Source organism: Trachypithecus francoisi, unplaced genomic scaffold (genome assembly GCF_009764315.1).
Source record: "Trachypithecus francoisi isolate TF-2019V2 unplaced genomic scaffold, Tfra_2.0 Lachesis_group13, whole genome shotgun sequence".
NCBI classification, from domain to species: domain Eukaryota; kingdom Metazoa; phylum Chordata; class Mammalia; order Primates; family Cercopithecidae; genus Trachypithecus; species Trachypithecus francoisi.
Window position 1 is genome coordinate 75,885,498 of NW_022681458.1, and position 26,886 is coordinate 75,912,383.

Consider the following 26,886-nt stretch of genomic DNA (forward strand, 5'->3'; position numbering starts at 1 on the left):
ATCAGCAACAGTATTATTACCACGTACTTTATTCCCCATTCCCCACCCTGGACAATTATCTTTACTGAATTACTTCTTAATGCAATTCCAACAAACATTGTCCCTATCTGAAACAGCTCTATGAAGAGTAATTAATTCCTCTCCATTAAGGATATAATCAAGGATATTATTCACTATGTCTCACAGTATCGTCTTTAGGAGATACACATATAAGAAATCCCTGCCAGATCTTAATAACAAAAAATTACTTCTATTGGTTTTTAATGTCATGAAAATTTGAAATTTCATAAATTATAACTTACATTTTATGTAAGCTTATAGTTCAGCTAAAAATAGTTTCTAGAATAAGCATAGTTTAAACAACAACAACAAAAATCTAACCCTTACATTCTGACTTTTTTGAGAAGGAGTCTCACTCTGTCGCCAGGCTGGAGTACAGTGGTGCAATCTGGTCTCACTGCAACCTCCGCCTCCCGGGTTCAAGCGACTCTTCTGCCTCAACCTCCCAAGTAGCTGGGACTATAGGCACGCCCTACCACGCCCAGCTAATTTTTGTATTTTTGGTAGAGATAGGGTTTCACCATGTTGGCCAGAATGGCCTGGATCTCCTGACCTCGTGATCCGCCCGCCTCGGCCTCCCAAAGTGCTGGGATTACAGGCGTAAGTCACCACACCCATCCACACCTTGAACTTTTAGATTACTTTTTTAAAAATTTCTTTTTTTTTCTCAACTTTTATTTTAGATTCGGGGGTACATGTGCACATGTTACATGGGCAAATTTCATGTCACCAAGGTTTGGTGTAGGAATGATCCTGTAGGAATGATCCCATCACCCAGGTAGTGAGCATAGTGGCTGGTAGGTAGTCCTTCAACTCTTGCCCACCCGCTAGCCTTGCCCCTCTAGTAGTCCCCAGTACCTAATGTCTATTGTTCCCATCTTAATGTCCATGTGCACACGAAGTTTAGCTGTCACTTACAAGTGAGAACATATGGTATTTGGTTTTCTGTTTCTGCCTTAACTGGCTTAGGATAATGGCCTCCAGCTGCATCCATGTTCATCAAGCTGCAAAGGACATGATTTTGTTCTTCTTTTTGAGTGGTATAGTATTCCAGGGTACTACATTTTCTTTATTTAGTCTACTGTTGATGGGCATCTAGATTGATCCCATGTCCTTGCTGTTGTGAATAGTGCTGTGATGAACATAAACATGAATGTGTCTTTTTGATAGAATGATTTGTATTCCTTTGGGTATATACTCAGTATTGGGACTGCTGGCTTTAATGTTAACTCTGTTTTAAGTTATTTAAGAAATCTCCAAACTGCTTTCCACAGTGACTGAACTTACATTCCCACCAGCAGTGTACAAGCATTCCAATTTCTCCACAACCTCACCAACATCTGTTTTGTTTGTTCGTTTGTTTGTTTTGATCTTTTTAGCAATAGCCCTTCTGACTGGTGGGAAACAATTTCTCATTGTGGTTTTGACTTTTGTTTCTCTAATGATTACTGAGGTTGAGCATTTTATCATATATTTGTTGACCACAGTATACCTTCTTTTGGGAAGTGTCTGTTCATGTACTTTATCTACTGGGGGAAAAAAAAAAAAGAGGAACTGGAACTTAGACCTGCAGAGTCTGTCATCGGTCTGAGGAAACCCAGTATGCAGTATGACTGGCTTTATCCTCCTCTAGCTGTAGTATTTGTGAAATTGCGGGAGGCTTGACTGATAGTGAAATAATGTAATGATTTTCAGGGTATCTATTATACCATTGAAGATATACCACAGCAGAACTTGCCAGCCAGAATGTTGGGTTGGGTATTGGCAAGCCTCAACCATTAACTCCCTCAGTGGTGGGGCAGTGGCAGCCCCTGTGTCAGTTAACTCTATTCAAGAGCAGCCTTTACCTATTTACCCCAAGTTAACAAATACACAGATAGTGTCATCCTTTGCATGTGTCAAATGTAAAAACAGTTGGGGATCACTATAGTATAATATCATCCATCCATTGTCTAGTTCTTAACATTTAAATTCAAATACCATTTTACATCTGATCACTGGAAACACCTATGGTCACACTCCTCAGATTTATGAATGCATAGAACTTGTAATATCTACAACAAAGCCTTTAACTATCTTACCAATGCAAGATCAGTAAAGCAGAAGATCTCTTAAAACCATTATTCAAGAGACATGATAAACAGAAATAAGTAATTCTCTTACAGAATTATGCCTGTCCTACTCATTTAATATCATACATGGTCTAAGACAACCCTTATAAATCCATTCCATTGCTTGTTATTCTTCAAGACTTATTATCACAATGCCAAACAATTTCTTATTTTATCAAGATCATTTACAAATTTATAAAGCTAACATTATCCTAACAAAATTTAAGATGTTAGAAAAATACTCTGTTATTATTTAGTAGTATGTTTCCTGATTGAATATTTTGCAATAATCCTAAACTATATATTGGATTATTTGTCAAATATGGATCATACCACAACCATTTCATGGTCTTTGCTCCTTTAATATTTGATCTCAGACCTCACAGTATAAAATTTTATTTAATTTTAAGAACTCCTAAATCAGTTTAATAACTGCCTAAAGATTGGCAAGTGATAGAACCCAAAAATTCTGGAATACTCTTAGTGGGAATGTAAGTTAGTACAGCCACTATGGGAACAGTATGGAGGTTCCTCAAAAAACTAAAAATAGAGCTACCATCATTCAGGGATCCCACTGCAGGGTATGTACTCAAAAGAAAGAAAGTCAGCATATTGAAGAAATATCTGTACTTCCATGTTTGTCACAGTATTATTCACAATAGCCAAGATATGAATAAACTTAAGTGTCTGTCAATGGATACCTGAATAAAGAAAATGTAGTATAAACACAGTGGAATATTATTCAGCCATTAAAAAGAATAAAGTCTTGTCATTTGCAGCAACATGGTTGGAACTTGAGGTTATGTTAAGTGAAATAAGCCAGGCACAGAAAAACCAATTTCACATGTTTTCAGTCATATGTGGGAGCTAAAAATGTGGATCTCATGAAAGTAGATAGTTTATTGGTGGTTACCAGAGGCTGCAAAGGGTATGTATGAGGGGGTATGAAGAGAGGTTAGCTAATGGGTACCAAAAATATGGTTAAATAGAAGGAATAAGATCTAGTGTTCAACAGTACAGTGACTTTAGTTAATAATTTATTATGTAGTTCAAAATAGCTATAGGAGAGGAATTGAAATGCTATCAATACAAAAAAAGATAAATGTTTCAGATGATGTGCATTCCAATTAACCCAACTTGATCATTACACATTGTATGCATGTATGAAAATACCACATATACCTCTCAAACATGTACAATGATTATGTATCAATTTAATAAAAAGAAAAGGCTCCAGGAGAATAACTGGAGTTTTTAGCAAGGCTGTGCACCTTCTTATAGTCTTGGACCTGCAAAGAGAGGATGCCAGTATTAAACCATCAAATTCCTTTTCAGGCCAAGACCATACAAATAGAAATGAAGAAAAGGTCACCACCTTCCACAGACACATCACTGGATGTGTTGGAAGATGCTACTCTCAGACATAAGGAAGGTAAAGTACTAAATAATTAGACATTCACTATTGAAGGTACTACTCATAAAATTCACTTTTAAAGAAATTCAGCAATTTCTTTAGAATCTTAGACGATAATACAACAAAAATTTAAGAAATATTTGAGAATATTAGGATAAGCCATGCATAGAAATTTCAGAATCATGGTGTTTTAAACATTGGAAAGAGTGACCAAAGAGTACCAAATAATTTTCTTTGTTTAACATTAAAAACATACTGACATATTAAATTGTGACTAAAAATAGAGGTTGTGGTATGTAACATTAATATCTCAAGGTCCTTTCTAGACTTATCTCTATATTTTTATGTGTAACCAATAATTATTTATCATGGACAGTATCAAAAGGCATTAATTTGTAAAGCATGTAAATCTAGACATTATAAGTCACAATGTTCTCAACTATGTTCCATATTTGTTTTCTTGAGGGATGTCCCTACATTTTTCTTCTAATACACAGTTTGCTTCATTTTCTTTTGTCTAACTCAGCCAAGCATGAACACAATAGAGGAAATTTAATTCATTCAGTTTTTTTTTTTTTTCACACACAGATTTTTTTTAAAAATTAAACTTTAAGTTCTGGGATACATGTGCAGGACGTGCAGGTTTGCTACATAGGTATACATGTGCCATGGTGATCTGCTGTACCCATCAACCCAGCATCCAGGTCTTAAGCTCTGCATGCATTAGGCACTTTTCCCAATGTTCTCCCTCCCTTTGCCACCTACCCCCTGACAGGCCCCTGTGTGTGATGGCCCCCTCCCTGTGTCCATGTGTTCTCATTGTTCAACTCCCACCCATGAGTGAGGACATGCAGTGTTTGGTTCCTGTTTCTGTGTTAGTTTGCTGAGAATAATGGTTTCCAGCTTCATCCATGTCCCTGCAAAGGACATAAACTTATTCTTTTTTATGGCTGCATAGTGCTCCATAGTGTATATGTGCCACATTTTCTTTATCCAGTCTGTCATTGATGGGCATTTGGGTTGGTTCCAAGTCTTTGCTATTGTGAATAGCGCTGCAATGAACATACGTGTGCATGTGTCTTTATGGTAGAACGATTCATAATCCCTTGAGTATATACCCAATAATGAGATTGCTGGGTCAAACGGTATTTCTGGTTCTAGATCCTTGAGGAATCGCCACACTGTCTTCCACAGTGGTTGAGCTAATTTGCCTTCCCACCAACAGTGTAAAAGCGTTCTTATTTCTCCACATCCTCGCCAGCATCTGTTGTTTCTTGACTTTTTAATGAGGGCAATTCTAACTGGCGTGAAATGGTGTCTCATTGTGGTTTTGATTTGCATTTCTATAATGACTAGTGATGATGAGCTTTTTTTCATATGTTTTGTTGGCCACATAAATGTCTTCTTTTGAGAAGTATCTGTTCATGTCCTTCGCCCACTTTTTGATGGGGTTGTTTTTTTCTTGTAAATTTGTTTAAGTTCCTTGAAGATTCTGAATATTAGACTTTTGCCAGATGGATAGATTGCAAACATTTTCTCCCATTCTGTAAGTTGTCTGTTCACTCTGATGATAGTTTCTTTTGCTGTGCAGAAGCTCTGTAATTTAATGTGATCCCATTTGTTAATTTTGGCTTTTGTTGCCATCGCTTTTGGTGTTCAGTCATGAAGGCTTTTCCCATGCCTATGTCCTGAATTATATTGCCTAGGTTTTCTTCTAGGGTTTTTCTGGTTTTAGGTTTCACATTTAAGTCTTTAATCCATCTTGATTTAATTTTTGTGTATGGTGGAAGGATGGGGTCCAGTTTCTGTTTTCTGAATATGGCTAGCCAGTTTTCCCAGCACTATTTATTAAATACGGAATCCTTTTCCCATTGCTTGTTTTTATCGAATCCAGCAGCACATCAAAATGCTTATCCACCATGATCAAGTCGGTTTCATCCTGGGGATGCAAGGCTGTGGTTAGTTGTCTCACGCCGAGATGATTAATGACATGGACACACGTGAAGTGGGTTACGGAGCAGAAAGTTTAACAGACAAAAAAGAAAGGAGAGAGAGAGAGCGCTTCCTTATGCTGAGAAAGTGGGTTGCCCAAGAGAGGGTTTCCCTTCATTCAGTTTTTTATTAGGATAGAATATTTCTGTTTTTGAATTCCATATCAGAATTCTATCTTCACATTTCCCTTTGCATGCAAAAGTCAAAATTGCCTATTAGTTAGAACTTAAAACAATTTGTGAATGTTTAACTTTCCTCCCTCCCTCCGTCCTTCCTCCCTCCCTCCCTCCCTCCCTCCCTCCTCCCTCCCTTCCTTCCTTCCTTCCTTCCCTCCCTCCCTCCCTCCTTCCTTCCTTCCTCTTTCTCTCTCTCTCCCTCTCTCTCTCTCTCTCTCTTTCTTTCTTTCTTTCCTTCTTTTGGCAGAGTCTCACTCTGTTGCCCAGACTGGAGTGCAGTGGCACAATCTCAGCTCACTGCAACCTCTGCCTCCCAGGTTCAAGCTATTCTCCTACCGTGGCCTCCTGAGTAGCTGGGATTACAGGCACCACCACACCCGGCTATTTTTTGTATTGACAAGGTTTCACTATATTGGCCAGGCTGATCTCGAACTCCTGACCTTAGGTGATTCGCCCACCTCGGCTTCCCAAAGTGCTGGGATAACAGGCATGAGCCGCTGCACCTGGCCAGAATGTTTAACTTTTGTATTCTTTCATTTCAGAACTTGAAAAATCCAAGAAGGTATGCCCATTATATTGGTATAAGTTTGCGACAACTTTCTTGATATGGAATTGTTCTCCCTGTTGGTCAAAATTGAAAGAATTTGTCCATAGGATTGTAATGGCACCATTTACTGATCTTTTCCTTATCATATGCATAATTTTAAACATATGTTTTCTGGCCTTGGCGCATTATCCAATGAGTAAATCAACTAACAATCTTCTCAACATTGGAAACCTGGTAAGACTCTCATTGTACATTATTTTCACTTGTAGTTTCTTATCATTGAACTTTTCTTTCTTCATCATTATTCCCATTATTTTATTCTGTAACTTCAGTGTGTGACAATATTCATAATTATTGAATGAAGCCTCGTGTTTGTGCTTTATCCCTCCAACCCCTGCTTTGTAAATGTTCTTATCATTGAATAGTTTTACAGCTGGAATTTAAAATTCCCCAGTTTAAATTTGGGATTCATAGCCAGCTGCTTGGCAGTTACATTACATGGAAATTATTTATTGCCCCTCCCTTCCCAAATATACAGTCTCTTGGTACCGTTAGCTCATATATCAGAGTAGGGCAGAGGTGAAATAACAAGCACCTGACTCCTGAATTCTTAATTCTGATTAAAACAGCAATTGGCCCTGTCTGTTCTAACCACGTATCTTTGCCCAGGATTGGAACTTATCATTTTAGCCTGGTATTTTTGAGATTCACCTGTCCTTTTTCACATACAATTCAAAAGACAAAACAAATTCCTGTGAGTTTAAAAATAGGTCACATTCAAGCAAATGTATATCATTTAAATGTATTTTCTTTCCCTGTTGTTGTTGTTTAGTTGCTTGGTACTAATAAAAGCAGCCAAACTGCAACAGGTTTCAAATTATACATTTATTTGGTACCAAAACAGCAATTTAGTGATTTCTGCCAGTACGTTTTTAAAGGAGAGCTTCCACAGATTCTTGCTGTTTTTTCAGAGGTTGAAAAATTAAATTTCATATCATGTGCTCCGTACCTCAAAAATAATCATTCAAACTTGAAAGGTCTTCACCCTGAAATATTCATTTGTTTTCTTCTAGGATGAATTTTATTAAAATAATAAAAGATTCTGTATATAGTGTTTGACATTAGATTGTTGAATAAAATGTATGAGTCTGTCCTTATAATGCAGACTCCACAACTAACCAGATCTTGACAGAGAAGCTGTGAAGAATGTGACAGTGACAAGTAAACAGTGTGTGCTACAGAGTTTTTGTGTGAAGATTCTGATACAGCTCTTGGAATCATATTCTCACCTGTGTGTTTGGTTTTCATTTAGGTTTTCATTGGAATTTTCACAGCAGAAATGATTTTTAAAATAATTGCAATGCATCCATATGGGTATTTCCAAGTAGGTTGGAACATTTTTGATAGTGTAATAGTGTTCCATGGTTTAACAGAACTTTGTCTAGCAAATGTTGAAGGAATGGTTCTTCTTCGATTATTCAGGATGGTAAGTAGAATCCAATACCTAACTTTTATTTGATCGAAGTTTATCTCAGTTTCTGCAGACATAAAATGGGGCTACAGTAATACCTATCCCATTGGGACACTGGAAGTATTAAATGAATTGATTAATATATAAAGAGTTTATTGCCAAGGAAAGAGTAAGAAGTCTCCAATGCTGTTATTTGACCACAACGTTAAAGGAAATAATGCCATATATGCAGGAAATTTGAGATACAGTTTTAGGAAGCAGGGTCAGGGTAACTGAGTACATTTTGGAAAGTAAGAAAATTAGGAGTCTCCAAAGTAGAGTTCTAATATAACACCAAGAAGCCAAAATAAGGTGAGTATTTCTAAAGGTCAGGTACAAAGGAAGACCAGTCAGGCCAGCAGAATGTTACTATAATAATTATTAGGTAAAAATTAGTGTATGTCTATGAGGTAGGGTAATGGTGAGACTCAGAAAATTAAACAAAGGAGTAATGTTATTAGAATAATGTTTATTGAAATAATATGCTTTAGATAAGTTATACATGGTCACATTCTGGTGACAGGTTGAAGGAATGTAGCAGGAATTAAGAACAATTAAGTCCATTTGATCTTATTCTAATGGTTACTTCCTAGAGAGCAGCTCATTCAGAATCCTGTCTTAAATCCTCATCCATAATATTTTCTAATGAATAAGAGAAATATATACAGGATGTTGTCACCAAATTTATGGAAACAGCACTGGCAATTGCAGAAAATGTGCTAAAAGATAGTATCAAAATATTTTAAAGGCTGGTAATGGACTGAATTTAAGATGATTAATTTTTTTCATAGGTAAATGTAAGATCTCACTCGAGTCCAGAAAGACAACTGAACACTAGAAAAAGTCAAGAAATGAGGCCAGGAATTTGGAACCAGCCTGGGCAACATAGTGAGACTCCACTTCTAAAAAAAAAAAAAAAAAAAAGTAGTCACAGTGGTGGTTCATGTCTGTAGTCTCAACTACTCAGGAGGCTAAGGTGGGAGGATCACTTGGGCCCAGGAGTTGGAGGCTACAGTGAGCCATGATTGTGCTTCTGCACTCCAGTCTGGGTGACAGAGAGAGACTCTGTCAAACAAACAAACAAAAATTGAAAAGAAAGTGTCAGGAAGGTATAGCCTATATAAAAATGATGTATGAGATCTAGTTGACTATAAGTTTACTGCGATATAGTGACCAAAAATATTAAGGTAATCTTGTTCTATATAAATAGAAATTTAAAAAAATCTAGTGAAAGGAAGGGGACTATCCAAACTAAACCTAGAATGTTGTGTTTGGTCTTTGACATGTTATTTTAAAAGGGAAATACATGATAGTACCTTCATCAGAATCCAGTGGATCCTGGAAGACTTTCAGTATCCTTTTCATGTCAACATATGGGAAAAATGTGGAAAAATATTCACTATGTTGTGAAAAGCAAAAACAAAGAATGAATACTTCCCCTAACAGTTATGAAAATACAAAGCTAGAGGAATTGTAGCAGTATAATGCTTAATGGGAATTGACAAATACATCAATAGAAGAGGATATATATCGACTGAGTATACAAAATTATCAAATATTTAAGATGTATTAAGAATTTTACATAAAATGAATGTTCAGTAGTTAATATTAATAATGCTTAAAACTCTAAACGCTATATATGTATATACATATAACGCTGATACACTGACCAGGTTTTTCATCCTTTGTTTCTTGTTCTTGATTTTACATTGCTCTATTAGTTGAGAATTTTCAAGTTGGGGAAGTATTGGCCAACATTCCAGATTTTGATGCAGTCTCTTAGTAACGCATGGGTGGCCCTGAGAGACTTGGTTCTGTTGTTGTTCACATTCATCTTCTTTTCTGCTGCATTCGGCATGAGGCTGTTTGGTCAGAATTATGAAGAATTTGTTTGCCACATAGACAAAAACTGTCAACTCCCACGCTGGCACATGCATGACTTTTTCCACTCCTACATGAACGTGTTCCGAATTCTCTGTGGAGAGTGGGTAGAGACCTTGTGGGACTGTATGGAGGTTGCAGGCCAATCCTGGTGTATTCCTTTTTACCTGATGGTCATTTTAATTGGAAATTTACTGGTGAGTAGTCAGTTCTTTCACAGTTTCCTTGAAAACTGGCATAATGTAGTTTGGTATTTTCATGATGTGCATTGATGGGATCTAATGGTTTGTAACTGTGGTAGTCCAATAGAGTAACCCACTAGCCAGATGTGGCCATTATCAATGGATATATAATTAGTCTCATTTGAAATGTGCTGTAAATGTGAAATATGCACCAGATTTGAAGTCTTACACAAAAAGTGATGTGAACTATTTCATTAATAATTTTTATGTTGAATGCATTTTTAAATAATACAGTAGGTCCTTCTTATGCTCAGTTGCACTGTATGTGGTTTTAGTTGCCTGTGGTCAACCATTGTCTGAAAACATCCAGTGGAAAATTCCAGAAATATAAAACTCATAAGTTTTAAATTGCATGCCATTCTGGGTAGTGAAATGGAATCTCCTGCCATACCACTCTGTCCTGCTCTGGGCATGAAACATTCCTTTGTCTAGCATATTCATGCTGTATACACTACCTATTGGTCCTTTAGTAGCTGTCTGGGCTGTCAGATAATGTAGTATGCATGAGGTTTGGTACCATCTTCTGCTTCTGGCATCCACTGGGGGTCTTGGAATTTATCTGCCCTGGATAAAGGGGGACTACTGTATTTGTATTTAACTAAATACAAATACTGTTAGTTAAATACAAATGCAATAGTCTCCCTTTATTTATTGGTATTTAGTTAAATACAAATGCAATAGTCTCCCTTTATTTATTGGTATTTAGTTAAATATATATTTAAATACAAATATGTTTGTATTTATTGTATACAAATTGTATATTGTATTTAACTAAATATATTTGTTAAATAAAATGTATTAGTAAAATTAATTTGCTTGTTTTTCTATGTTTTCTATGTGGCCACTGGAAATTTAAAATTGCATATGTGATTGCATCATATTTCCATTGGATAGCACTAGCTTCTAACCTTGTTACTCAATGTAATATTGGCATCACCTGGAAGGTGGTTAGACCTGCAGACTCCCAGACCCCAGACCTATGCAATCATAATCTACGTTGCAACACTGTTCCCACGTGATTTGTGTGCCCATTAAATTTTAAGAAGCACTTAAATGTAACACTGCTGTCAGTCTTTTCCCGGCATTGGAATTACCTGGGGAATTAATAAAACTTTGCTGATGCCTAGAATCCATTCTTAGAGATTCTGATTTTAATGGTATGTGGATATGACCTGGTCATCAGGATTTTTTTAAAATCTTCAGTTGATTAAATTGTGTAGTCAAGATTGAAAACCACTGGTCTATAAAAATGTTACATATTAACTAAGAAAGCTTTCACTTATAAGTTTCCTAATAACTGAAGTGGTTTTAGTGAATTAAATAAGTAACTTTCACTGCATCTATGGAAAAGATATGGCTTACTAAAAAAAATGATTCTTACAGGAATACAAGACTTGGTATTTTCTTTTTACTCATGTCATAAAGATCAAGTACATTTCCCAAAAGACTGAAAAAAATCTCAGGTTAAACTCAATTTTACCTTGCCTATCCATATTGCTTGTGTTTCACCTCGAGAAGACCCTTGTCATACAATTATCATATTAGCATTATATTTAATTGTTAATATACTTCTCTATCTACTTTATTAAACTGTAAGCACCATGAGGGAAAGGACCATAACTCTCTTCTTTATTATAAAACCTAGAACAGTGCTCAACATGTAAAAGATACTTCACTATCTTCTGCCCTTTGTAGTTATAGTAGTATACTTCTCATTCCCGGTGATATAAAACACCACTCTAACTGGCTGAAACAAGAAATGATCATATATATCAGCATACATAACTCATAACTCAAAATATCAGATATAGATCTTGCTTCAGTTTGGGTGTGACACAAATGATTAAATGGGATCATTATAGAGAGGTCTTTATAGATCTCAGTTCTGTTTTTCTCTGTGCTCATTGCTAGCTAGTATCCTCTGTTTTATCAAGATGGCTGCTGCAGTCTAAAGCTTCATATCTTTGTGTTATATCACGTCTAATACAGGAAAGAATTTCTTTTCTAGAAGCCACAGCTGATTTTTCCTATTATCTCATTAGCTGAATCATATGCCCATTCTTAACTAGTCTCCATTGCCCAGGGTGTTGAATGCGTTTATTATGTTAAACTGTTCATAACTCTCTCTTACAGCTGGAGATGGGATAAGATCAAATCCAAATCCTATGACTAATAAGGGGATAAGTGTAATTTCCCAAATAAATTATATGTTTCTGTTTCCAAAAGGAAGTTACGGCTGTTGAGGAAAGCAACAACAACACACACATACACATAATTCAAAGGGAAAGAAGCAGAAATATTAAGGCATTATATATATATGTACACACACATATATGTGCATATATGTATATATACATATATGTATGATATAATATATAAATGTATAATATATATATTTGCCTAAACATTCCTGCTTCTTTGATTTTGAACTCCAATCTATTTCTGTTTTTTGTTGTTTCTACTAACCAGAAACTTCATCAATGTGCAGAGGGATTCCAGGATAAATGGAGTTACATGAACCTCCATTTCCAATTGATTGGCCATCATATTTCTTGGCTCACTAAATCCTTCCAGCTTAATTTTTCTTAGTAGTCATCCAACTCTGAAACATCATGATAATGGCAGTAGAATAAGTAAAAGGGGGAAAAATATAAGGAGATAATCTTTGAAGCTGTTGATCTTTTTAACCTCCATGCTTCTAATGTGGGTTAGTGTAAAAGGAAGATATTTCACATTTTTAAAAATTAGTTTTGTCTTTTCTAAGAAATTCAGCAAATTTTAAGGCTTATGCAGAAACCTTACAAAAAATTATTATATGCCAAAGGAAATGAATTGGTTTTTAAATAGTTCTATGTATTGTTGAGTTGTAGAAAAAGCAGAGTTCAGAATCAAAGAAACATGGGTTCAAATTTCAGTTCTATCACTGTACTAGTCCATTCTCATGCTGCTAATAAAGACATACCTGACACTGGGTAATTTATGAAGTCAAGAGGTTTAATGGACTCACATTTACATAGGGTGGAAGAGACCTCAGGAAACTTACAATCATGGCAGAAGGGGAAGCAGGCATGCCCTTCTTGACATGGTGGCAGCAAGGAGAAGTGCATAGTGAAGCAGGGGAAAGCCCCTTATAAAACCATCAGATCTTCTGGGAACTCACTATCATGAGAATAGCATGGAGGTAACCACCATCATGATTCAGTCACTTCCCACCAAGTCCCTCCCATAACACATGAGGATTATGGAAACTATAGTTCAAGATGAGATTTGATTGGAGACACAGCCAAGCAATATCATTCCACCCCTGGCCCTTCCCAAATATCATATCCTCACATTTCAAAACACTATCATGTCTTTCCAAAAGTCCCCCAAAGTCTTAATTCATCCCAGCATTAACTCAGAAGTCCAAGTCCAAAGTCTCATCTGAGATAAGACAAGTCCCTTCCACCTATGAGCCTGTACAATCAAAAGCAAGTTAGTTACTTACTAAATACAATGTGGGTAAGACATTGGATAAACACACCCATTCCAAATGGCAGACACTGGCTAAAACAAAGGGGGTACAGCTGCCATGCAAGTCTGAAATCCAATAGGGCAGTCATTAAACCTCAAAGTTCCAAAATGATCTCCTTTGACTCTGTGTCTCACATCCAGGGCATACTGATGCAAGAGGTGGGTTCCCATGGCCTTGGATAGCTCCATCCCTGTGTCTTTGTAGGGTACAGCCCTAATCCCAGCTGCCTTCACAGGCCAGTGTTAAGTGCCTGTGGCTTTTCCAGGTGCAGTGCAAGTTGTCAGTGGATCTACCATTCTGGGGTCTGGAGAACAGTGGCCCTCTTCTCACAGCTCCACTAGGCAGTGCCCCAGTGGGGACTCTGTGTTGGGGCTCCAACCCTACATTTCTTTTCCACACTGCCATAGCAGAAGTTCTCCATGAGAGCTCTGTACCTGTAGCAAACTTCTGCCTGGACATCCAGGCATTTCCATACATCCTCTGTAATCTTGGTGGAGATTCCAAAACCTCAATTCTTGACTTCTTTGCACCTGCAGGCTCAACACCACATGGAAGTTGCCCAGGCTTGGGGCTTGCACACACCAAAGTGATGGTCTAAGCTATACTTCAGCCCCTTTTGGCCACAGCTGGAACAGCTGGGACACTGGGCACCAGGTCCCTAGGCTGCATACATCAGGGGACCCTGGGCCCAGACTACACAACCATTTTTTCCTCCTAGGCCTATGCCCTGCTATGGGAGGGGCTGCTGTGAAGGTCTCTGATGTGCCCTGGAGACATTTTCCCATTGCTTTGGTGATTAACATTCGGCTCCTCATTGCTTATGCAAATTTATGCAGCCAGCTTGAATTTCTCTCCAGAAAATTGGTTTTACTTTTCTACTGCATCATCAGGGTGCAAATTTTACAAACTTTTATGCTCTGCTTCTTGAATGCTTTGCCACTTAGAAATTTCTTCTGCTAGATACCCGAAATCATCTCTCTCAAGTTCACAGTTCCACAGATCTCTAGGGAAGGGGCAAAAAGCCATCAGTGTCTTTGCTAAAGCACCCCTAAAGGAGTCATCTTTGCTCCAGTTCTCAGCAAGTTCCTCATCTCAATCTGAGACCACCTCAGCCTGGACTTTATTGTCCATATCACTATCAGCATTTTGGTAAGACCATTCAACAAATCTCTAGGAAGTTCCAAACATTCCCACATCTTGCTGTCTTCTTCTGAGCCCTCCAAACTGTTCCAACATCTGCCTGTTACCCAGTTCCAAAGTCACTTCCACATTTTCGGGTGTCTTTACAGCAGTGCCCCATTCTCTTCAGTATCAATTTACTGTATTAGTCCATTCTCATGATGCTAATAAGGGCGTAACCAAGGCTGGATAATTTACAAAAGAAAGAGGTTTAACTGACTCACAGTTCCACAGGGCTTGGGAGGCCTCAGGAAACTTACAATCATGGTGGAAGAGGAAGCAGGCATGTCCTTGTTCACATTGCAGCAGCAAGGAGAAGTACAGAGTGAATGTGGGGTAAACCCCTTATAAAATCATCAGATCTTGTGAGAATTCACCCACCATGAGAACAGCGTGGAGGTAACTGCCCCCATGATTCAGTTACCTCCCACCGATTCCCTCCCACAACATGTGGGGATTATGAGAACTACAATTCAAGATGAGATTTGGATGGGAAGAAAGACAAACCATTTCAATCTCTTAATAAATGATGTTGTGCATATTACACAGCCTCTTTAAACCTGACCATACTTAACGGAGGAATGAACATAACAATACTTGCCTTGTAGGGTTATTATAACTTAAATGTAATCATTTGGCACCCTATGAGTAATTCATAAATTACACAAATCATTTCTTTACACTCTAGAAAAATTTAACCCCTATATCTTCACCAGATTTTTGTTAGTTATTTAATATTATTAACAAGTTTTAGTTAGGCAGATTTTAATTTCATTCTGGGTGTTTTACTTGTGATTTAGGTGATTGCCACCAAGTGAAATATAGTACCCAACTCTGGTTACATAAACCAAACACTGAGGGATAGAAACATGAAAATAAAAGAAAGAGAAAACTTAATACAAAATTCAGTTGCTTTTTAAAAATAAAAAATTTGGTTGTAGATACATGTTATTCCATATATATTTGTATAATTCCAAATTAAATATATGTTAAGATATAATTCAAGAAATTTAAAATTAAGTAGCCTCAATACATGTTAAATTCCTTTATACATGTTTATTTGTTGATTACAAATCAGAAAGTAATGACTTAAATCTTGAACTTTCTTTCTCTTTTATGCTGTTTGATTTTGCTATGAGTTGCTCAATTCTCACCCAATATGTGGATATCTTTGAGGTGCAAGAAAACAAAATTCAGGGGAATTTTTAAAAAATGTTTTGTTTTATATACATTATTTCACCTTTTCTCTCCTAACACAAAAATAATAAATATATGTTTTTAATCTAGTTACACATTCTGTGACTAGAGTAAAGTTACTCTGAGTTTATACAATACAAATCTCTGCATTTTCTGCTCTCTTTTTTGTTAATTCTTAAATTAGAAGTAGTAATCAGTTCTCTGTAACTTGCACCACTTACACAGCCTGTCTTTTCCTTTAAATCCTTAAAAGAGAGTAGGTTATTTTTAATTCAGACTACATCTGAACAAAGCAGTAGCATTTCTGAGGGTTATAAAATTCTTATCTTACACTACAGTTTCAGAGCACTTAGCACTTTTAAGATTACGTTCATTTTTAGGCTTTGAACATTTTCACTATATATACATATATATATGAATGTATGTGTGTATATTTGTGTACATGTGTGTCTAAGATATAAGAAATCTTTGATGTAATTTCCTAAAAATATGATTAATATAGCATGAACTTTTTCTTGTTCAAATCCTAGCACAAAATCTATTTTTATTTATTCTATAATCAATTATTTTTTTAAATAAATATTTATTTATTACCTGTTTTGTGTCTAGCAGTGTGCTGGTTGTCTAATTAAGAAAAAACATGGTTTTTGTTCATATGAAGCTTACAGTCATGAAACACACTAACACCCTTCCCTTATTTCACACTGTGCCTAATACTTAGCCAAACAGTGGAAGAAAAGGAAACAATTGAATATCTTAAATTATATCTGGTCTCACCCTTTATATCACGAAGCTGTTGTCCTTTGAGAATAATAGAGTTGCTAATAGTGTGGCTCCTACGGGGGCCATGCAGCTCCTGCCTAGATTATCTATAAGTAAGCCTCATTGCCAAAGGAGACGCTAATGGGAGAACAGAAAGGATCAAAGATTACATAGATTAGACCTAAGTCTGCTTTATTTCTTTATTTCAGAGGCTATTAGCATTTGATCATTGTCCTTTCTGTTTTATTTTTCTCTTCTGAGAATCTTTCATTGTGGATTATAGAAGATATCTGCCAGTTTTTCAAATGCTCTCACCCACAAAACATTTCCCATATTGATATATCTTATAACCAAAATTTTATTGCTATGCTAAAACTATGGATAAGATTAAGTTTATGTATTTGATGACTTTATTCACTGCAAAATACTTTGATTTTTCTATACAAGTCTTATTTGAAACTTCTCTATTCCTAAGAAATAGGAAGATCTAGATAGAGAGAAGTAAATGTAACCCATTAGGATTAAACACTATTAGGTGGGAAGTTCTAATTTTTCCAGATGTGCATGTCCATGAGAAAAAGAGTAATTATTGGAGTGTTTGAGAAACTCAACTGTTCACATAGATCTAAAATTTTGAAAGAAGTTTCAAAATACGAGTCTTTGGAGATGCTCACATACTTATTTTATGTACACATAAATAGCATAATTATCCAAAATTATAATGTATGCCTTACAATTATAAACAAGTTTAAAATCTGATTCTCTGGAAAGTGATCAGTACTTAATCATATTTCTAAGTGACAGTAAAAGTCAAAATATACACTATCTTTGAGTTCAAAATAAGTTACAAGTATTAGGAATGATTCTTCCATCACTTATCTGTTTCTTGTTTGACCAAATTTACTACAACAGAGAATCCACTAACTTTCCTAGCATCTGTGTTTTCATCCCACAAAAGCCATTAGATATGATATTCAGGACCATGGATAGCTCTACACCTGTCTAATTCTTCCTGGGTTTGCAGAATTATTACATGTTTTCCTAGAACAGGGCTGAAGTGAAGTGAGCTGCCTGGAAAAACAACTTATTTGCTCACCTTGAGTGAGACAGCCTGACTCTGAGAAAATAAGCTTTGGAATAAAGCAGACTTGGGTCTAATCTATGTAACCTTTGATCCTTTGATATTTGACATCTGTAAACCTTGTCTTTTTCATCTGTAAAAGAGAAACAAATCATATTGCATAGGACGTCATGAGCTTGAAATAAATTATTGCTATACAAATCCATAGCGCAGCACCTAACACACTGTGGTAGATAGATAAGAACTGAATAGGATTGTAGTTCATCTGCTTCATTTTCAAATCTCAGATCAGCCTTTTTTGGTCAAATTCATTTTTTAAGTTAACATATAAAATTGTATGTATTTATGGTGTACAAGGTAATGTTTTGAAGTAGACATACATTGTGGAATGGCTAAATAGAGCTAATTAACAGATTCATTACTTCACATAGTTATCGTTTTAATAGTGAGAACACTTAACCCATTTATGTCAGAAGTTGCAATTTTTGTGTGAAAATTCAGACCTTGGCAATGACCTTGAGCAGTAGGACATAAATAACTCCCACAAGCTTAGCCTTCCAATAATGGAACACTAGGCACAAATGGGTTAATATTCACACTCTAGAAGCAGAGAGCAGAATGGTGGTTACCAGAAGTTGGGTGGTTAGGGGAAAGTGGAGATTGAGGAGCTATTGGCCAAAGTATATATAATTACAGTTACATAGGAAGAATAAGTTCAAAAGATGCATTGTACAGCATGGTGACTACAGTTATTAATTACAATATATTGTATTATTGAAATATGCTAACAGAGTATTAAATGTTCTCAAGTCAGTTTTGTAAACAAACTTTGCATTACTTAAAATGAAACAAAATGAGATACGTTTAGCCTCATTTTACTTCCTTATTTAGGTACTTTACCTGTTTCTGGCATTGGTGAGCTCATTTAGTTCATGCAAGGATGTAACAGCTGAAGAGAATAATGAAGCAAAAAATCTCCAGCTTGCAGTGGCAAGGATTAAAAAAGGAATAAACTATGTGCTTCTTAAAATACTATGCAAAAACCAAAATGTCCCAAAGGACACAATGGACCATGTAAATGAGGTATATGTTAAAGAAGATATTTCTGACCATACCCTTTCTGAATTGAGCAACGCCCAAGATTTTCTCAAGGATAAGGAAAAAAGCAGTGGCACAGAGAAAAACACTACTGAAAATGAGAGCCAATCGCTTATCCCCAGTCCTAGTGTCTCAGAAACTGTACCAATTGCTTCAGGAGAATCTGATATAGAAAATCCGGATAATAAGGAGATTCAGAGTAAGTCTGGTGATGGAGACGGCAAGGAGGTAAGATGTTTAAATATCCTGATTGCTTAGTGGTGATTTATAGTATTGTTGATAAGGAAGTAAATAAGCACTGAAGTTCCACAGCCAGATTATCCACTCAATTCTAACTCCATCACTTTGAGCTCCATCACTCTTAGCCTCTGAATTTTTGCTTTTGATCAAATTACTTAAACTTTCCAAGCTTCAGTTTTCTCATATTTAAATGAGGCTAAAATAGTATTTACTCCATGGGGGGATAATATTACATAGAACAATGCCTAGTAAAGAGTAAGCACTTAGGAAACATTAGATAATATAATTGTGACATTTTATAAATTAATAACCAGTCTGTTTGAGGGTGCTGAAAAGTATACTGAGGAAACCAAAGTTTTCAAAATCAAGGTGTATGATTTAAGAAATCACTAAATTTCCATGGACTTTATCATCTTAAAATGGGAGATTGAATTAGAACAGTGTTACAATTCCTTCTTGCTTGCTAAAATTCTAAAATTTAAGTCAGATATTTCTGCCCATATTTGGACATTATAATTAAGTTGGACTAAAGGAATTTTTAAAACTTCCCAGTTTGAATTGTGCACAGTTGGTAGCTTTATAACGCACTGGCTTAAAAAAAAATCAGGGTCGCATTCAAAGAAGGGTAGATACTGTTGTTCACTTAGCTTCTAAAATATACACCCTACTGGAAACAGTCTTATTGTCTCCATTTGCAAACAGCATTGTGTTTTAGAAGGAGGTACAATTTCATAGAAAGCTACACCTACAGAGATCACATCTGTACAAGGGCTTGTAACTTTGGATCCCACTGGGGAATCATTTCAGATCACTCAGGGGCACTGGAGGGTCAGGGAATGTCTCTTAACAGGTCCCCATCATCTCTGGCACTGTCTTGTTTCCCAGACCTCTTTTGTTTTGGGAGATACTCTCTACAATAACTTCACAAATTGTCTTCTAACAGGAGTTTAGTTTCAATTATCCAAGGTCCTTCCATCATTTACTAAAGCCATCATTATTTTAGTTAGAGAAACATTTTTAATCCACATGCCCAATAGTCTAAGATTTATTTACCTTTTAAATTAATACCATTACTATAAAACAGGCATAAATTCTTACTCAGCACACTTCTCAATCATCATTAAAGATTTTGATTACCATCCATTTTTGGGTGAAATTGCTATTTGCCACAGCACATCATGTTGGAGTCTCCCTGAAAACTTCATGCTAATCTCCTTAGAAATTCTGGAGTATGAAAATACACAGGAAAGCTGTAACTTAAAATAACTGTAAATATCGAAATTGCAGTTATTTGTGCTGCATAGTTGTTAGGTCTTGCTGGTTGATTAACTACTCACAAAAGATGTATTCATTTATTTATATATTTAGTTAGGTGCTTTCTAGATTATGTAGCCCATGACTCCTTAGGATGTTGGTATACCCACAGCCAAAAATAAAACACAAAAATATATAAATGATCTGATAATTCAGAGATACACTCCCTTGTTTCTTTGGTATTTGTACTTCCAGCCTATTTTTATTAAAATATGTGTATCTATTGACACATATATGCATATATATAGTGTGTGTTTATTATAAAAATAACATCAAAACTGACATCGTATTTTGTAACTTGTATTTTTTATAATGCAGAAGTATATTATGGTCACTTTCTTATGCCATTAAATAATCTATCAAAATAAATGATTTATAATTTGAGTCTTAATTGATTTATTTGTAAAATTAGAATAATATCTACTCACAGGTATTTTGGAAAAATCACATCAAATAGGATATGTGCAAGGCTTTTTACAACTCTTTAGAAATATAAATGTATGATGTATAATTTTAATCACTGAGTGCCAAATATTATATTTAAATTACTTAATGCCTAGTCTCACATAAATGTATTGCTACAGATTTTATTTCATTAGAAATAAATAAGAATATATAAAAGTAATGGAAATAATAAAAATATCTGTTTAAGAATAATATTCTGCTGGATACTTTACTTTTTTAAATTGAGCACTATAATGATTTACTGACAACTGACCACGTAAGGACTAAAGCAAAAATAGCTTTCTAATTGCATTTCCTTGACACTTGCTGTGTATAAGTCCAAGAGGCAGGACAAAATATTGATAATTTCCTTTTTTTGGCACTCTACTTTACCTAGATTTTTTTCTTAATTTTTACGAAATAAGATTGGTTTCATTCTAAATGTTAAAATACACTTGCCTTAATTTTTGTTTTAATTAGAAAATATTACTTATATGCTATTAACCTTAGAATCTCGGTGATTTTAAAGAATGATTTATGGTATACTTATTTCAAAATAAGGTAAAATAAAGATTGTGAGAAAATAATTTTAAATAAAGGCAAAGAGTATCATTTGCACTATTACCTGTATAAAGCAACGACCACCTTATTCTACCTAGCCTTGAACTTCAGTCAAAAGCAGAGTGAGAAAGAAGGTCAATCTCTGCATCTGGGTGCTTTTCATAAGGCTGTGCCCCTTTCCCAGGCCTGTCCTTATCCCTATTTCTTGTGCCTTTCCCTCATTTTACTTCATGATAAATCCCATCCTCTGATGACATACATAAGACCATCTGGACTGATTTTTACAATGAAACATAAGTGCACTATTATCTACCCATCTTTAGCATCAAAGGATGATTTGTTTTGATTCTACTCATCTAATTGAAATAGCATATATGGGAAACTTGTGACTTACTTCAAGAAAACTTTGGAACCCAAATCCTTTTGTGAATTGGAGACAACCTATACATCTTAAAGAAGCAAAGTGTTATTAACTAAACATTAATTTTAATCTAAGTGTTATTTTAGGTTAAAGTAAGTATCATACAATAGTGTTTTAAACTTCAATTCTTACCAATATGTATGCATTTTAATATCAGCCATGAAATCGGCCTAAAGTCTTTTAAACCTAACAATATTATTTCTGTACAAAATTTTTCTCACTTCTGAAAATGAAATAAACTTTGACCACTGTGGGTAAATGAAACTTTAATCACAACTTTTTTGGTGGGACTTCACCTTTTAGAAAATAAAGCAGTCTAGTTCATCTGAATGCAGTACCGTTGATATTGCTATCTCTGAAGAAGAAGAAATGTTCTATGGAAGTGAAAGATCAAAGCATCCTAAAAATGGTAAGAAAATTTTGTTAATCTTGCTAGGAAACTAATTTTAATTACAAGTTGTCAAAATGTATATGTTCCTTTAGTAAACATATTCTACCTGGAAGCTAATTCAAATAACTCTTAAATAGGTGGCATTGCACATTTCAGACTCAACTACCAGCTAAGTCACTTATTTTAACAATTAACAATTGTTGATTGAACAGTAAGAATTTGGAATCTCCAGCTCATTTCAGGACTTAGTTCATTTCTCTAACTTCTACAGTACTACTTATGTCCTACTTTGAAACAATAGATTATGAATAAACAATGACAGTATAGTGACTAATGATAGAAAAACAGAATTGACTTACTTCAATTCCATCTCTGTTGCCACTGGAGTTTTTATGTGTGTTTAAAGCTAAATTAGTAAAACAATTTGTGAGGTGTAATTTTTTGTATTTGGTAAGTACACATTTTAGTGTATATGTAAAATGAATATGAATATTTTCATTGAATATTTTATTGAAAAATATCTTTAAAGTTGAAGTTTAATTGTTCTTTGAATATTAAACTAGAATATCATTATGCATTGTTAAAACAGACCAACATGTAGGTACAAGTTTAATAAAATTTTCAAATATCAAAAATATATGTATATGTTCCATATCCAGTGTGTCAGTCAATTGACTGAATCTTTATACATTTCTTAGTATTCATGTTAAATATATAAATGTCACCATTACCATTTGTTTTCCTCTGACAGTTATAGGCTGTTTTTATATGAGTAACTTAAATATTGGCTCTATTTCATGAGATCTAAGCACACTTCATTTGACTTCAACATATATAGGTATATGTGTGCATGTGTATGTGTATACACACACATTTCAGTGCTGCTTTAACTATACCGATTTTCTGTTTTACTCCTAAATTGTGCTCTGTTCTAAAGCACACAGTGGTATAGCTACCAGTAAAAAATCAAATATGAACATTATTTATTTTTACGGAATATTACTTACAGCATGAAAAATGTGTTTTGGAATCACCATTATCAATAATATTCCACTGCCACAATACTACTCATAGTATTATTTAACACAAGACAAAATTCTAAAATAAAATGTTTTGGCTTTAAACTCCACCTACCTCCATTTCTTCGTTTTGTCACCTGTATATCAACCTCTTCTCCAGCCTCAGGTTTCCATTTTGCCAACCCTTTTGGCCAAAGCATAGAGTGCAGTCCCGTACACATGTACTATGCCCACAAAGTACTCCACAGTCCATGTTACTTCCATAATAGTCTCAATAAAAATTCCCATTTCCATGACACATAAGAACTGGAATCAAAGCAATTAATTTGATTTAACTAATTTTATACCTCTTCATATCTCATAAGTGTTTACATTTTTAAACAGGAATGCATGTTATGCCATGTGAATCTTCAAAGAGTAAATTTTCAGGCATTATATCAAAATGTAACTTTCAGAAGTGAAATATCTGTGTGTATTTTATTTTGCAGTATTAGTGAATACCTACCCTCAGACTGTTTTGCAGAGTGACAAGATATTCTAGGTCATTTCTGCCTTTCACAATGCCTTTCCTCTCATTAATACCAAACTCCTAAGTTCAGTTTTCCTTTTTCTGGTCAGTGATTACAGTGGTCACTACACCATGGGTAAAAATTAAATGTTTGTAAATCAGAGACAACCTGGACTAGAATTTGTAAATAAATAATTGCTGTGGCACGTAGTAGAAAGTTTCAGGTGTTTACTTTTTCATGAGTTTTCTAGATTGTTGTTCTTACCAGTTCCAATCTTAACAGGTTGTGGACGCGGATCATCACTTGGTCAAAACAGTGGAGCATCCAAGAAAGGAAAAATCTGGCAGAACATCAGGAAAACCTGCTGCAAGATTGTAGAGAACAATTGGTTTAAGTGTTTTATTGGCCTTGTTACTCTGCTCAGCACCGGTACTCTGGTAAGTGATCAGCCAGGTGTTTGATACTTTGCTGGGGACAAATGTATCATGATTCTGTTAATTTAGAAAGTCAAAACCAGGATTACATTTCCAAGGATATTTAGTATAGCACCAAATAGCACCAAATTTCATATTCTGTGATTTTAGTTTTAAAATCTAAATATTTTCTTAGAAAGTTTATATATTACTCAATATTAAATTTAATATTGATTTTTAATATATTATTTTGCAATATTGAATTTCAAAATATATGAATGACAGTGGGAAAATGGAATGTGAATAGATACCAATTCTTCTGATTTCAATGAAGTTTCATGTGTGAAACATTTTAGTGATTTGCACATACAAAACTGCTATAATATGCTTGTACTTTGGTACCTATCAAAGGAAAGGGAACTATTGCATATGCTTTAAAGGATCTGTGAACTACAAATGTATTTGACCCTACAATCTTAATTTTGTAGCCAGAATATAAATTCTAAAACACATTCTACAAATATCTGCACATTAAATGGTTCTACAAGGTAATTCACTGAAGAATGTTTTGTAATAATAGCAACGGGTTAGAAAAGAAGGTCTGTAATAGCTGACTTCTGTGCTTCCATCCGATGGAACTCTGTGCAGTTATTTTAAAAATTCAGAAGCTATCTACATATTTACACTACAATTCATCAAGAGAGAGTAATAAGTGAAAAGAATGGTCTAGAATAGTGCTGCAATAAACATACGTGTGCATGTGTCTTTATAGCAGCATGATTTATAATCCTTTGGGTACATACCCAGTAATGGGATAGCTGGGTCAAATGGTATTTCTAGTTCTAGATCCTTGAGGAATCGCCACACTGTCTTCCACAATGGTTGAACTAGTTTACAGTCCCGCCAATAGTGTAAAAGTGTTCCTATTTCTCCACATTCTCTCCAGACTTAGATTGAGAAACAGAACATTACCAGGATGCCAGAACAACACTCTTACCCCTCAGTTACTTCCCTATTCCACAAGGGTAGCCAGCATGTGGAGTTCAACTGCCATAGATTAGTTTTATCCATTTCAGACTTATTAAAAATAGATTCAAATTGTGTGTTACTTTTGTATTTCTTCTTCCTCTTATTTTGTTACAGCATCTCACTTCCTCATAATGATCAGGGTCAATTATCCTTGCTGGTATGGTAACTTATTTCTTACTAGTTGACTGGTACAATAAATCAAAAATTGAGCAAATGACATCTAAGCTTGAGTGTTAGAAGGAGACATAGTATGTCCCCTAATGCACTTTCTGGGAGCAAAGACCCCAGAATCCACCTATCCTAAGGTTGAGAGAATGGGAAACACAAATACCCTCTAGTGGAATTGTCAGATACTCCATACTATGCCTTTCTCCATCACAGATTCTGCTAGCATCATGGATCTTCATATGGCTCAAATGGAAAGGCTGCTTAGAATATAGTCAACCTATTTTAGTATCTTTTGTTGCATCAGATTCTACTGAAAAATAGCAATCTTCTGCATCACCTGATAATGCATCTTTGGATCAATATTCGCAAGTGTGAAATTTTGCTTTCAAATCCTAAAGAGACCTATCAGGCATTGTATCTCTTTCTTGGAGTAGGAGGCACATATGTCTCTCTAAAGCATCTAGAGAACTTACCATTTCTTGTTCATCAGTCTAATTAACATGATATCATCAATATAATGAATCAATATGATATTAATTCCTGTGGTGCTGGAGTTAACTGTGACCCCCATACCAACACATTCTTCCCTTTATCCAGCTTCATATTCTATCCCCTTTGATCCAGCCTGTGGTAGGCTGATTAATGGTCCTCAAATATGTCCATGACATAATCCCCAGAACCTTTGAATGTTAACTTATATGGCAAAAGGGTCTTCGCAGATCTGATCAAGTTAAAGATCTTGAGACAGGGAGATTATCCTGAATTTTCTAGATGAGCCTAATATAATCACAATGGTTCCTGCAAAAGAGTTTCTGTAGGAGTTGAGTCAGAAAAGAAGGTGATGTGAGGATAGAAGCGGAGATTGGGGTGTCATCCTTTGAAGACAGAAGAATGCACTACAGGCCAAAATGTATAAGCAGTCACTAGAAGCTGAAAAAGGAAGGAACTGAGACCCCTCAGCCACCAAAAGGAACTAGCCTTCTCATCACCTCGATTTTAGCTCAGTGATTTCTGATGTCAAGAATGAAAGTATACAGAGTTGTGTTGTTTTTAAGCCACTAAATTTGTGGTAATCTGTTAGAGTCACAGCAGGAAACTAATATGCAGCCCTCTGTGGATCCACTCCCAGGAAAGCTCCTCCATTTCCTACTAGTACATGTTTCTAGGTCCTGCATAGGTACCCGGTTTTCTGGTACATAATCCTTCTCCTTCCTTAGCAATCTTGGTACTTCCCAGGCCACTGAATGAAGAGAGTTGACTCTATTTATACATCAGGTGGCCAGGAGAGGAGGTAGAGGTAGATCTTAAGGAGAGTTTTTAAAAGACACCTACCCTATTGTAGGCCTCTTCATAATCCTCAAGAAAGATTCATTTCAGCTTGATCTTGTAGGGAGGCTCTGGAGCCCAAACTGCACCACACAATTTCACCTTGAGTGACTCAAGGGAGCTGGCATTTATATCTCTATTCCACTCAGCCGTTGGTTGTGCTGGGTCCCTCTAGGAGTGGAAAGATTGCCTCTCAGGCGGGGTGGCTCTCGTATAGCAGAGGCAATTCTCCAGAGAGGGCTTTAGTTGTGTGTTATCAAGCAACACTCGGTTGCTGTGAAATAGTT

At 35.5% G+C, this 26,886-nt stretch overlaps 1 protein-coding gene across 2 annotated transcripts in view; it reads left to right on the plus strand.

Annotated features, from left to right (window-relative positions):
* The window catches only part of SCN7A (sodium voltage-gated channel alpha subunit 7), a 92,552-nt gene that overhangs the window by 43,895 nt on the left and 21,771 nt on the right, over positions 1-26,886 (plus strand). For both annotated transcript variants that reach the window (XM_033231247.1, XM_033231245.1), the window contains 7 exons: positions 3,507-3,603; positions 6,296-6,534; positions 7,613-7,786; positions 9,532-9,888; positions 18,558-18,992; positions 22,048-22,153; positions 23,946-24,100. In XM_033231247.1, coding sequence (XP_033087138.1) covers positions 3,507-3,603; positions 6,296-6,534; positions 7,613-7,786; positions 9,532-9,888; positions 18,558-18,992; positions 22,048-22,153; positions 23,946-24,100 — 1,563 coding nt within the window. The remainder of the gene's footprint in view (positions 1-3,506; positions 3,604-6,295; positions 6,535-7,612; positions 7,787-9,531; positions 9,889-18,557; positions 18,993-22,047; positions 22,154-23,945; positions 24,101-26,886) is intronic.